The sequence below is a fragment of the Dipodomys merriami genome, unplaced genomic scaffold (assembly GCF_024711535.1).
Source record: "Dipodomys merriami isolate MVZ:Mamm:240054 unplaced genomic scaffold, mDipMer1.0.p SCAF_3, whole genome shotgun sequence".
Classification (NCBI taxonomy): domain Eukaryota; kingdom Metazoa; phylum Chordata; class Mammalia; order Rodentia; family Heteromyidae; genus Dipodomys; species Dipodomys merriami.
The window spans coordinates 2635073-2649589 of record NW_027204492.1 but is presented as its reverse complement, the minus strand read 5'-3'; the positions used below and the strand labels follow the sequence as shown (position 1 = coordinate 2649589).

The window sequence follows — 14517 nt, the reverse complement described above, 5'->3', positions numbered from 1 at the left end:
GTTTTCTTAAAAGACTGAAATGCGTGAATTATATTCACAGGACTCCCATGACATCTATCCTTAACTTGACGATGGCCACCTTGGCTGAAACTCAGAGGAAAGTCTAGGCATGTAATTCCTGAAATCTCAACATATAAAATTTCCTCCCCTAAAGGTCTGAACATCTTGTACAAAAACATGCTTGCCTTAGGTTTTTGCTCTATTTCTTGAGATTCTCCTATACCTACACCATATCTTCATGGCGAATCTCTTCTTAAATTACCAACTTAATTGAAACGTAGGATTTCTAATATTTTAGAATCCTACTGATGCAACAAATGGCAGAACCTTGGTAAAAGATTCATTTGGCACTTACTTGGCACTTTGACATTTACGTGTCAATCCATTAGAAAATTGCTGCGCTCTAGTCATTTGCATCCAGAAAAATACAGTTTCATAATAGTTGGATTTAAGTACTATTCACATATATAGTTTGTATTTTTGATAACAAAAAAGGACAGAGAAACAGAAATGGAAGAAATGTAGAATTTCCTCAAGAATACAAGACAAGAAATCAAAGAATGGTACTGTAGACCTAGCTCTGCTATTAATTTTCTGATCCAAATCCTTTCTTTTAGTATAACAGAAGAATGTAGGGGAAAATGGAAAGAAAAGAGAAATGAAGGAAATGGAAGTTAAAAGAAAATCAGTTTGCCTTCTGGGCCTTAGTTTCTTCACAAGTACAAAATGAGAGCTCAGAGTTCTTGTCTGTGGGTTTTTCTAGGTATATCCTTCTAAAGTTCCAGTGCCTCTTATTTCTAACTATATTGTGTCTCCAAAGTACTGACCAAAGACCTTTACGTTAGATCATCCACAGCATTTCATAAAATACAGACTGCTAGCCACTATCCTCAGAGCCAGTAAATCCCTATCCTACACTATAAATTTTAGTCAAATTTGTCCCTTAATTTTCAAGTAAATACAAATAGAGTGGCAATCCTCACATTCTGAGCCAATTTTTTAGTAATCTCATTGCTCCAAAGCATGAATTATAAAACTTGGAAGAAAATGTTTCTAATTTGAGAAGTATGCAGTCATTATGCCCTTGTACTAAAACCAGATAGTTCACTCTGCTTTTGCAGGCAGGATTTTCTTGGCTTCCTTCTTAACATAATTGCTAAAATGCTCATCTATCTGTTTTTCTAAGCACTAACAGGATGTAAAATAAAAACAATGTAAACAGGAAAGGTGACAACTAACACTGAGGATGGAGATAAAAATAAAAGAGCAGATGTAAAATAAATACAATGAATGTTCTTTCTGAGTCAAAAAGCATCAAGAGAAAGGTCTATTCTGTTCAAAATACTCATTTAGAATTATAAGAAAATAAATGTATTTTTAGAAAACTTTATTTTCACAGTTAAAATAAAAAAGCTGCAATCCTTGAATGAAGGTTCATTTATTTAAAAGTGCTAGCTTATTTGGCATATCTATCATGACCCATGAAATCAGATACATGAGGAATTAATAACATAAAATTGGTTTGATTTTTCTCCAGTGGGAGAAAGAACAAAAAGGGATGCATATGCCAAGATTCTAATAATCTACGCGTCTAGTTCTGAAGACCTCAATCTTGGATATAATTGTAAAAATACTGATAAAAAATGGAGTTAGGACATTGAGTATTTTTATAATTCAGAATAAATTCTGCTTGAAATTAGTGCTGGTGGCTCATGCCTATAGTCCTAGTTTACTCAATAGGCTGAGATCTGAGGATCACAGCTCAAAGCCATCCCAGGCATGAGATCTCATGAGACTCTTATCTCCAATTAACCAGCAAAATGCTGAAACTGAAGGTGTGCCTCAATTAGTAGAACATGAGCTGTGAGCACAAGGCCCTAAGTTCAAGTTGTAATATCAGAACAAACCATTTTATTTTGCTTCATGATACATGCTTCTAGGGATATGAGACAATAACCAAATCTAAACAAAAAAGACACTCCCAAGAAATATAATATCATGTATAATACTGAAATATTCTAAGCCCAGGGTTTCGATTCTAGCAATTTGATTCCCTAGATGAGCTAAGACCTTTGTTTAAAAGAAGTTTTAGAATGCTGAGGAACACCAGGCTTGGTGGCAGGAATTTAAAGAAATATAAAGTAGATCTTCTTTACTGGCCCAGGGAAACCATCTTGAATCTGTAGCTTCAAGAAGGCCAGCAGAAACTGAGATACATACAAAGCCTGGGTTCCTTGTTTCCAGGTAGGACTATTCTCTCGGGCTATTTAAGCTTGCTATTTCCCTGTGGGATGAAACCGTGACTTTACCCCAAGTAAAATGTTTCCTTTGCTTTACTTTCCCTGTTTCCTTATTTTGCTGCCCTTATTTCATTATAATGAAGTAATCTGCTCAGGAATCTTTGTGTCATGCTCTTCTTAGAGAATCTAATCCACGTATTTAGGAAGCATTCCTTTGAGGTCAAAGAGAGACATACAGTATATACATATATCATATGTGTATTTCACTATATGAACGATTATAAAATCAAGCTGAGGCCAGGCTCTAGTGATTCATGCCTGTAATCTTAGCTACTCAGGAGGCTGAGATCTGAGGATTGGGGTCCAAAGCCAGCTGGAGCAGGAAAGTCCATGAGAGTCTTACCTCCAATAAACCACCAGAAAACCAGAAGTGGAGCTGTGCCTCAAAGTGGTAAAGTGCTAGCCTTGAGCTGAAGAGCTCAGGGACAGTGCCTAGGCCCTGACTTCAAGCCTTAGGACTAATAAAATAAGAAAGGTAAGGGAGAACCCAGTGACATTGAATGTTCTTATGTGCTACTAAAAAAGGGACAGGCAATTGTTTATTTTAGCAGAGACTAATGTTGGCTATCTTGGCCACAGAAGTAGCCTTAGAATCACAGGGTTGAAACTGAGCCACAGTAGGTATAGAAATGGATGAGAGGCAAGTACAGACAATATAGAAGACCATTCCTCCAAGAAGTAAGGAAAATAAAGTCAAGGGAATACATTTAAGTTCCAGATAATAAGTTCTCAATTATATTTAAATACTAATGATCCAGAGCCAACAAGAATGGACAGGTTGGAGATGTAAAGAGATTGGATATAAAATTGATTGCCATAGGCCGGCAAGACTTGCTATGAAAATATCATAGAGAGAAAGTCAAGCATAGGCTAAGAAGTTGCCCAAGAATTTTGAGATTTTCTTTCACTTGGAGAATCTGAAGGGATGGTTTTTTTCCCCTGATGACAATATAATATGTAAATATCAGAGACCAGAGTTCTCTGGTTCCTCTGGGCAAAACAATCTTAAATTCTTGTATGAGGCATTTATCACAGTACCAGTTAGACCCATGGATGAAGTCTTCTTACCCGCCAATGTCTTGCTTTACAAAGTCCCCGGGTTCTTGACGTCTTGATTCTCCCTGGCCTGCAGTTCCAGGAAGAAAATTAATCAGGAAGAGAAGTCCCAGTCTGATTGTGTAGAAGCGAAACATTTGTGTGATTATCATCTTCTTAGGCACCCTCTTTGAAAGACCTGTGAGATACACAGTAGAGGAAAAGGGGAAGGACAAAGGGGTAAAAAACAAATGGAGAGAAGAGGAAGAGGTAAAAAATATTTTAGTCAACTGTATTTAGTCAACTATTTAACTTCTTTACTATGTAATCACTGTTATTAATTGAAAGCCCCCTTTTCCCAGCTTATCAATGCCACCAAAATTCACTACCATCATGTATCCATTTGGAAGACTGCAGCAAGAAAAGGTGCACAGTCTGTAAGAGCACATAACTTGTGCAACTCCTTTAAACCTGTTACTTCCTGTTATATCAGATCTTAAAATGGTTGCTCAATGTCTTTTTATGTGTTTTCCCCCTAAACTCTTTGTTAGATCTTTAGTAGTTAGCCTTGATGAACTGATAGAAATTTCTAGACCTGGAGTCTCTTTATAGAATTTTGGGGATTGTTTCTCATCATGAGAGCAAAATACATGAGTATATGGACTATTTTCTGAGGGTTAGAAAATAATGAATAAGACAGTATGGGTTATGAAGAATACAATGTTTCCCCATGAAGAAATACTCAAGAACAAATTCACCTCCTTTAGACAGGAGTCCAAACATAAAGAAAAAATCCAAGGCTAAACTCCTGGCAGGGAATATCCTGTCAGCAAATTATACCAATATTAAAATTAGTGATTGGGTATTACCTATATGCTGGGCTGTTTTATAAACTCTAAAATGCTACAGATTCACCCAAGTCACAGGGTGAACAAAACAACCAATCAAGTTACCCAAGTCATGGGGTGAAAAAAAAAAAACAACCAATGAAGATATATGTCCTTCCTACCTCTACATTTTGTAACTTCTTTGAATCTGACTCCAGCCAACTGATATTCTTTTTCAATCTATCAGTAGGTTAAATTTTAGAGGGACTCATAGATATAAAACTTTTTAAAGGAAAACTTATGTGGGAGCAAAATGTAAAGTATATACAGTCTGAGAAACTATTCTGATTGATGAAAATATTAAAAAGAAAATTCCTTCTAAAGGAATCCTGTTCTCATAAAGTAGTTCCTAGATTCTATTATAGGCTTTCTTCAAGAACCTGGCATGCATGTATGAAAACACTATGACACTAGGGAAGATGGACTTCTGACACCATGAGATGTCCACATCACACAGGGAAATTTCCCATATTCCACAGGTTTTGTTTCACAAAATCAGAAAAGTCTCAGAGTTTACCTAATATATGTAGTACCACATTCTTGATTCATGAGCTATACAGGAGCTGTTAGGTATTTTATAGGAATTGACAACGATGGTAAAGGTCAGAAAGCCATACCAAATAAGAAAATACAGCATATAGTCAGAGAACTCTGAATATAAGTAATGGGCAGTAAACATGATATATGCTCTTTATCCACAGTGCTTTTACAGTCCTTAATGTTTTATGCTGGAGTGGAAAAGATTAATTCTCTACATATGAATTCATGGGTACTCCATAGTAACAGAGGAACTTGGCACATAATATAAAACTCCAGTGTGGGTCATGTCTGTAATCTTAGTTACTTTGGAAGTAGAAATAGGAGGAGTAGAGTTTGAGAACATCACAGGGAAAAATGTTAGACATTTTCTTAACGGATAAGCTGGGTATGATCACACACACTTCTAACCCCAGCAATGTGTTAGGTGTAGGTAAAAGGATAATGGCCCAAAGTTGACATGAGGAAACCACATGAGAGCCTATCAGAAAACAACTAAAGTAAAAACTAATGGGCTGGAGGTATGCCTCAAGTTGTAGAGTGCCTGCTTACCAAGCGTGAGGCTCTGCACTGAAGCCCTAGCACCACCAAGAAAGGATATTAAGTCCAAACTGTAGAAATAAATGTACAATATAGATATGATACATGCTCAGTAAACATGACTGCATGAGTGACAATTCTGAGTGAAAAAGATGGCCATGCTAGAAGTTGCAGAGCTTCTGCATGGCAAAGGACATAGCTAGCAAGATCAATAGAAAGCCCACGGACTGGAAGAAGATCTTCACTAGCCACACAAGGGTTTCAAGGGTCTCATATCTAAAATATACCTGGAACGCAAAAAATTAAATCCCCCAACAACAAATCCTCAAAGAAACAACTGTCCAATAAATAAGTGGGCTAAAGACTTAAAGAGAAACTTCTCTGAAGAGGAAAGAAGGATGGCCAATAGACACATGCAGGAATGCTCAACCTCCCTAGCCATAAAAGAAATTCATTTGTAATAGCCCCACAAAAAATAAAATGCCTAGGAATTAACTTAACTAAAGAAGTGAAGGACCTCTATGATGAAAACTTTAAAATCTTAAAAAAGGAAATCAACACAGAACTTAAAAAATGGCAAAACCTTCCATGCTCCTGGATTGGAAAGATTAACATCATGAAAATGGCAATGCTTCCCAAGGCTATCTACAAATTCAACGCAATACCTATCAAAATTCCAACCTCATTCTTCAAGGAAATAGAAGAGGCAATCCAAAAATTCATATGGAACAATAAAAGACCCCGAATAGCAAAAACGCTCCTCAACGGAAAGAACACTGCTGGAGGAATATCAATACCAAACTTCAAACTCTACTATAAAGCCATAGTAATCAAAACAGCTTGGTATTGGCCTAAGAACAGACCTCAGGACCAATGGAATAGAATTGAAAACCCAGAAATGAACCTACAGACCTATAGCCATCTAATCTTCGATAAGGGAGCTAAAACAATAGAATGGAAGAAAGACAACCTCTTCAGTAAATGGTGCTGGCAAAATTGGTTAACTACATGTAGAAAACTTAAGCTAGATCCTTATATATCACCCTGCACCAGAATCAACTCCAAATGGATCAGACACCTTGAACTCAAAGCAGACACTCTAAAAACATTACAGGATGGAATAGGAGAAACCCTAGGTCTCCTTGGCTCAGGCCGAAATTTTCTGAATTGAGACCCGGAAACACAACAAATCAAAGAAAGGTTGGACAAATGGGATTGCATGAAGTTGCAGACCTTCTGCAGGGCAAATGACATAGCTAGCAAGATCAATAGAAAACCCACGGATTGGGAGAAGATCTTTACTAGCCATACAACGGACAAGGGTCTCATATCTAAAATATACTTGGAACTCAAAAAATTAAACCCCCCAACAAGAAATCCTGAAAGAAACAACTGCCCAATAAATAAGTGGGCGAAAGACTTAAAGAGAAACTTCTCTGAAGAAGAAAGAAGGATAGCCAATAGACACATGAAGAAATGTTCAACATCCCTAGCCATAAAAGAAACGCAAATCAAAACAACATTGAGATATCACCTCACTCCAGTTAGAACGGCAAAAATCAAGAATTCTAACAACAACAGATGCTGGAGGGGATGTGGACAGAAAGGAATCTTACTTCACTGTTGGTGGGAATGTAAACTTGTTCAACCACTTTGGAAAGCAGTATGGAGGTTCCTCAAAAGACTTCACATAGAACTCCCCTATGACCCAACAATCCCACTTTTGGGCATTTACCCAAATGTTTACAAACAAGACCACACTAAAGCTACCAGCACAACTATGTTTATTGCAGCATTATTTACCATAGCTAAGATCTGGAACCAACCCAGATGCCCCTCAGTAGATGAATGGATCAAGAAAATGTGGTATATATACACAATGGAATTCTATGCCTCCATCAGAAAGAATGACATTGCCCCCACTTGTTAGGAAATGGAAAAACTTGGAAAAAATTATATTAAGTGAATTAAGCCAGGCCCAAAGAAACATAGGTCCCATGGTTTCCCTTATTTGTAATATCTAGTATATGTATGAGTCAAGCGGAAAAGGTCAGATAATGTGATGTCAGGAAAATGAACCCTTAGATGTGTATTTTAATGTTTTTTTCTTTCATGCATGTGTTTCTTTTTTTTTTATAAATTTAATTTTATTTTATTTGTGAACATACTGTACAGAGGAGTTACAATTACATGGGCAGGATAATGCATACATTTCTTACCAAGCATTGCAGCCTCCTCCTTTGTTTACCCTTCACATCCCTTCCCAGCCTACCCCCTCCCACATGCATGTGTTTCTAAGGCATTTATAAGATTATCTCTTTGTTGCTTTGTATATCCCTCCCCCACAGTATAACCCCTGCTTTCACTATATTTGATGTCAGTATAACTTGTGGAGGAGATGGGGAAAAACCAGTTGTTTAAGGATACAGGTGGACCTGTTGCAACAATGAGAAGTACAAGTTGTCATGTCCAAAACTAGCTTTACAACGTCGGTGCGGGGGGGGGGGGGGGGAAGGGAGGAGGGAAGGGGAGAGAAGGAGAAGGATTGGGATTGGGGGGAGGGGGGAGGCTGGGAAGGGATGTGAAGGGTAAACAAAGGAGGAGGCTGCAATGCTTGGTAAGAAATGTACGCATTATCCTGGCCACGTAATTGTAACTCCTCTGTACAGTATGTTCACAAATAAAATAAAATTAAATTTAAAAAATAAAAAATAAAAACAACATTGAGATACCACCTCACTCCAGTTAGAATGGCTTTAATCAAGAACTCTAATAACAACAGATGCTGGAGGGGATGTGGACAGAAGGGAACCTTACTTCATTGTTGGTGGGAGTGTAAACTTGTTCAACCACTTTCGAAAGTAGTATGGAGGTTCCTCAAAAGACTCCACATAGAGCTCCCCTATGACCTAGCAATCCCACTTTTGGGCATTTACCCAAATGATCACAGACAAGACCATATTAAAGCTACCAGCACAACTATGTTTATTGCAGCATTATTTACCATAGCTAAGATATGGAACTAACCCAGATGCCCCTCAATAGATGAATGGATCAAGAAAATGTGGTATATATACACAATGGAATTATTATGCCTCCATCATAAAGAATGATATTGCCCCATTTTTTAGGAAATGGAAAGACTTGGAAAAAATTATATTAAGTGAAGTAAGCCAAGCCCAAAGAAACATAGGTCCCATGGTTTCCCTTATTTGCAATAACTAGAATATATCTGAGACAAGCAGAAAAGGTCAGATAAGATGATGTTAAGAGAAATGTACCCCAAGATAAGGACACAGTGGTTTTTTTTTCTTTCTTGCTATTGTTCTAATGTATTTATAAGGTACCATGTGATTTTTTTTGTTGCTTTGTATGTCCCTCCCCCACTGTATAACTCCTGTTTTTACTGTATTTGATGTTGGTATAATTTGTGGAAGGGAAGGAAAAAAACAAATTGTTTAAATAGGGATATAGGTTGAGCCATTGCAACAAGATGCTTTGTCAAAAAAAAAAAACTTTACAATTTAGGCTGGGGGTGGAGGAAGTGGGGGGGGAGTGTAGCTGAGGATGTGGGAGGGAAGGGATGGTAGGGGAAAAACAAAGGAGGAGGCTACAATGCTTGATAAGAAAAGTACTCATTACCTTGCTCATGTGATTGTAACCCCTCTGTACAGTATTTTCAAAATAAAAAAACTTATTTAAAAAATATAAAAAGATGGCCATGCTACAGAGCAAAGAAATCCATAGATCATGTTCAAGTGTGATATTTGTAACTATGCTTAAGCTATGTGAAAGAAATAGCAAATCATCAAAACAGGAATAGACAAAAATGATCAGAAATAAATGTCCATAATTTGGAAGGAGAAAACTAGGATGCATAAGAAGACATTATTATATAAAATAAAAACTAAAATACACATTGAAGTATCCACTGTTCACTAGAAGACAAGCATCATCCATAGAATAGGAGAAATTTGACATATTGTGAACCTTCTAATGCTTATAGTATCTTGTTATCAAATGTCATTATAGTTGCACATGAGAAGGCATTTATGAAATAAAACCACTGGATCATCGTATATGTCAGAAACTTGTAGGCAACACTGCATTGCACATGCCACAGAACTGAGAAATATAAGGGAAGGAGTGGGGGGAAGTGGAGGAGGATGTTGAAGGGATGACACAGATCAAGATGTAGTGTATACATAAATTGCTTTCATAAATGGGAAAAATTCAATAGATAACCTAAAATTAAGAAACATGAGGGAAGGGTTGGGAGCGATGAGAATATTAAAAGGGTGACATTGATCATGAGGCACTGTATTCATAAAGTACTCTGCTGAATGACAACTGCTTCATACAGCTACATAAAGAAAAGTAAAAAGAAGAAACTCATAATGATACTTGAGTGCAAAAATCACCAGAACAAAAAGGAAGGAATTTGGTACATATCCACTAAGACCTGGTCGATACAGACAAGATTGAAAAGAGGCACATGTGATTCCATCTAAATAACAAATACAAGGAGCTAAAAACGCTGAGCACAAAAAGTCCCAAAATAAACCAATTAAGAAATAAGATAAATAACTAAAAAGTTACTTCGCAAAAGAAGACATATAAATGTCCAAAATATGTGAAAATGCTCAGTTTTACTAAACATCAGAGAAGTGCAAATGGAAACAAAAATTAGATATCCACTCATCCTTCTTAGGATGACAATTACCAAATAGACAAAAACAAACAGACAAAATAGTGTTGGAAAGGATTCAGAGAACAGGGAAACCTTGTATATTGTTGGTGGGAAGGTACATTGTCACCACCATTATCCAAAATATGAACTTGATCCAGATGCCCTCCAGTGGGTAAATGGCTAAAGAAAATGTGGTATATTTATACAATGAAATATTTTCCCAAGGTCACCCAAAATATTTATTATGACAAACTTAGTGGCTTTTCAGTTAATCATAATGTATAAAGTGAACATTATGACCATGGAAGTAGGTGCCTCAAATATGACCAGCTAGATCTACCTGTGCTTTGAAGTAAACATGTACTTTGTATATTTATCCTTAACTATGACATCAGAGCAAATTTGTGTTTTGTGATAACAGTGATACTGTGAAAGAGTGATATGGTTTACAGAGTCAATTACCATAATGCAATAGCAGAAAATGATAGCCCTTGAGTAGACAGACCTAGTCAGAGCTTGTTTTCACTGAAATAGAAAGCTGAGTTAAAGAACAAAATGGTCATAGTGAAAAATTGATAGACTTTGGGTAATAATGACTATACTAAATGTATAATACTAATAATAAATAACCAATGGTATATAAACATACAGATATAGCAGACACATGAACACACAAATATAATGCATACATCTATGGTGAATAAAATGCAAATTACAGCAAAAGGATATAATAAAAATTATAATGCACCAGAAGAGAGTAAAATCAAACAATAGCTTTTAAAGAAAACAAAGTACACTGAAAATGTAGACACACATAGTATGTGCTCATATAAGTGTAGAGCATGAAAGAATATTGATGTCTTCTGGCCTATTACCAGCCATGGCACAACAGCTTGTGGTAAGAGCAGATTAGCTGTGAAACAAGAGAAGACGACCTTTGTTCTGGCTCAAACAATGATGGTGTTGAAATGGGTTACAGGTGATAAATGAACACAGTATCATGCCATGTACTCCAATTCTGAAAATACATGACTACATAGTCAAATTAGTGAATAGCTGCACTATTCATTTACCTTACTTGAGACAATGAACAGGATGGAAAATAGAGAAAATAGCTATAAAGTTGATGATTTGCCAATTAATGTTTCCATTCCCCATCTCTCCTAAAATCTATACCTGCAGTTATCTTGCAGAACAGAATATAACCCATATGTTCAAACCAAAAGTTCTGATATTTACACACACACACACACACACACACACACACACACACACACACACACACACACACACACACACACACACACACACACACACATATCCTTGGTCCTCCGCTCATCAGTTGTAGGGAACCTGAACTGTTTCTATAGCTTGACTATTGTGAATACTACTCCTAAAATCTCTCCCATATCCAGTAACAGTAATCCCTCACTTCTACCTGTTGGGAGTAGTCTCATGTTATCCATGACTAACCACTCAGCAAATCCATAGATATTCTATTCAGAGGGAAACATATCCAGAGGAAAACCACTGGTCATCACTTCCTCTGATGCAATCTGGTTTACCCTCACATATCAAGATTATTGTAAAAGCCCCTAAGTGATCTTTCAGCCTTACCCCTTGTTCTGATAAGGAACATTTTCTCCATAGGCAAACCAGAGTGAAGTTTTAAGTCATTAAAACAGACTTAAATCAGTTGTTAAATCAGATCTTGGATTTGATTAATTTAGAGATATACCTGAGTATCCATGGCAGGGAGAGGTGTATTCCAGGAACTCCCATGGATACAACAATCTGTGACGTTCAAGTTCCTTATAAAATAATGTTGTATTTGTACAGACTCTACACAAATCTTCCTTTATACTTTAAATCATCTCTAGGTTACTCACAATACAAAATAGAATGTAAATGCCACACAAAGAATTGCTTTATTAGATTGTTGACAAAATAATAACAGAAAATGTCAGCACATATTCAGCACAGCTATGATTTTTTAAAAATATTTGCAATCTGTGCTTATTGAATCTGTGAGTGGAGAGCTAACAGATATGTGAGAAAATCTGTGTGTCTGTTGCCTAGAAGAGGGCCTGGGAAATAATGCAAACAGACAAATGAATGCTAGCCTAACAAAGACACATTCCTAAGTGAATTGATATGCTATAAAACACAGGGGAAAGGACAAATTTTGGCACCTGCCAGAAGAAAAAGCTAACAGTCTCTACTAGACATTAGCTGTGTTAGGCATTAAAGGTCTCCTTCTTCAATGAGCAGATAATAGTATTAGGATAACAAAGATGAAATAAGAGGGCAGGTGCTGTGCTAGTTCATACCTATAATACAAGCTACTCAGGAACATGTGATCTGAAGATCACAGTTCAAAGCCAATCCAGGCAGGAAAATTCATGAGACTCTTACCTCCAATTAGCCAACAAAAAGCTGGAACTGGCACTGTAGCTCAAGTTTGAGAGTGCTAGCCTTGAGCAAAAGATGCTCAGAGACAGAACTTGGGGCTTGAGTTCAAGCCCCAGGGCTAGCACATAAAATAAGATGAAATAAGATGACATATAAAATATTTAGCTGAAGACTTATTGCCAAAATGTGTACCAATACAAATTCAATTTATCAGAACATTTGAGTCCCTACTATACACAAGACATTAATACAGTCAATTTTTCAGTAGGAATTCCCGAAACTTCTTCATCTCAGTACCTAGAAAGCAGCAGGTATCAGTGGATATTATGCCACAAATTCTCCCAAGATGGCAATGTATCTGTCAGAACTTTTCTTGAACAAAGGCATCCCAAGTATTGCTTCCCAGACACTACAAAGCAAAGGGCCATTTCTTTGCCTAGGCTGATTATCAAAGTTTCATCAAAGGCTATGTAATTCCCCCTTGCCTCAAAGCACGATCATATTTCAACATCTTTGGAGTTAGTAACATCTTAGTTCCAATCCTTGCTATAACAGGCAGAAATTGGACATTGGATGTGTTGTGTGAGTCAACATTATAATCTGTAAACTGTTGATACTTACAATACTATTGTAAAGTACATTATGAGATTAAATAATCTAATTTACATACAAAATTAGACATTCTGCTTGACATAACCTTTGGCAATATTAATCAAACATATTTACTGGCAAGCCACTGAAACTATTATTTGTACTCAATCATTCAAAATTTACAAGGTACCATCTTGCATACCAGGTACCATTCATGATATGCTGACATAAAGCAGTGAACAAACCAGAAATCAATAAAGAGAGAAAACAGTAGACCAAGACTTATCTCTCACATTCAAACACACTATTATCCAATCTACATACATGCACTGATTTTGTTCCTCACCATATCCTATATTGAAACTATCTGCTTACCTGTGCACTTAAGAACATATCATGATTATGAGCATGTCTCATCTTTCTTGCCACAAGCTACTTGAACCACCATGCCTCACCTCAGGAGAAAGCTGCTATAATCTTGAGCACGCTTTCGTAAACCAGATTCTGACCATTCTTATCTTCTCAGACTTATATTTCCAAGACATCTTTCCCTTTTAAGACATTCGCCAGTGCAAACTGTGGCATCGTATTCAATTCTTCATTGCACAAAATCAAATGTTCCTTGCCTTCAACCTCCATCTCAGCCAAGTCATGCCACCTACCTTTATCATCCTCTGCCCTAATTAATCTTACTGCAACATCTATGTCACCTCTGAGGCCTGATTCAAACCAGGGTTCAGCTCCCACTTTTCCCTGTTTAACCATTGGCATAAGTCTTGCAAAGTTCTTCTACATGTACCGCTCTTATTTCCCTTCTCTTCAATTCTATTTTAGCAAACTACGCCCATAGATAGCCACGCCCTGTATTTTATACAAGCTCTTTCGCAAAACTTACACTACAATCTCTCTAATTTATATCTTTATTCTGTTATTTTTTCAGGTTTTAAACTCTTATTCCTCCTCTACTTCTTCTTTGAAATTACTGTTGCACTCTATTGATTCTACCATTGTCTCAAAATCTCTTGGGTTTACATAGCATTGTTTCATTTCAAGGCTGGATCCAATAGTAAATCACTTAAGCTACTCTTTTACCAGCATTTTGCATAAATGACCTTCTAGTATATTCACCTAGAAAGCCTTTCTGGGATCAGTTAACAAAAACTGTCTGTTCTCTTAGACTAATGAAGGCTTTAAAGAAAATCCCACAACTGTCCAAATCAGTAGCAAACCAAATTCCTGGTCTCCAACGCCAACACCACAAATGATCTTTTTAGTTGTACAAGGAATTTCATTTTAAGAAGCCTATTGATGTGTACAATGCTTCTTGATCAGACTCACCCTTCTACCATTCTCCCTCCTCCGCCTTTCCATTCTCAAACCAGTCTCATCAAGTTGCCTTGTTCCCTTTTCACACATGTACAGACAATTTCAATATTCTTTTGATTTGTCATGGACAAACCCACTTCGCAGTTCCTCATCAGTGCTGTAATCTCTGTCATTCAAGTCGCCTTATATCCATTTGCAA

The 14517-nt window shown here is 36.8% G+C and overlaps 1 protein-coding gene across 2 annotated transcripts in view; it reads right to left on the bottom strand.

Moving 5' to 3' along the window:
* Window positions 1-14517, bottom strand: part of Gabra3 (gamma-aminobutyric acid type A receptor subunit alpha3) — a 170970-nt gene that overhangs the window by 89685 nt on the left and 66768 nt on the right. For both annotated transcript variants that reach the window (XM_070039556.1, XM_070039557.1), the window contains exon 2: window positions 3369-3534. In XM_070039556.1, the coding sequence (XP_069895657.1) occupies window positions 3369-3508 (140 nt within the window). In that variant the 5' untranslated portion in view covers window positions 3509-3534. The remainder of the gene's footprint in view (window positions 1-3368; window positions 3535-14517) is intronic.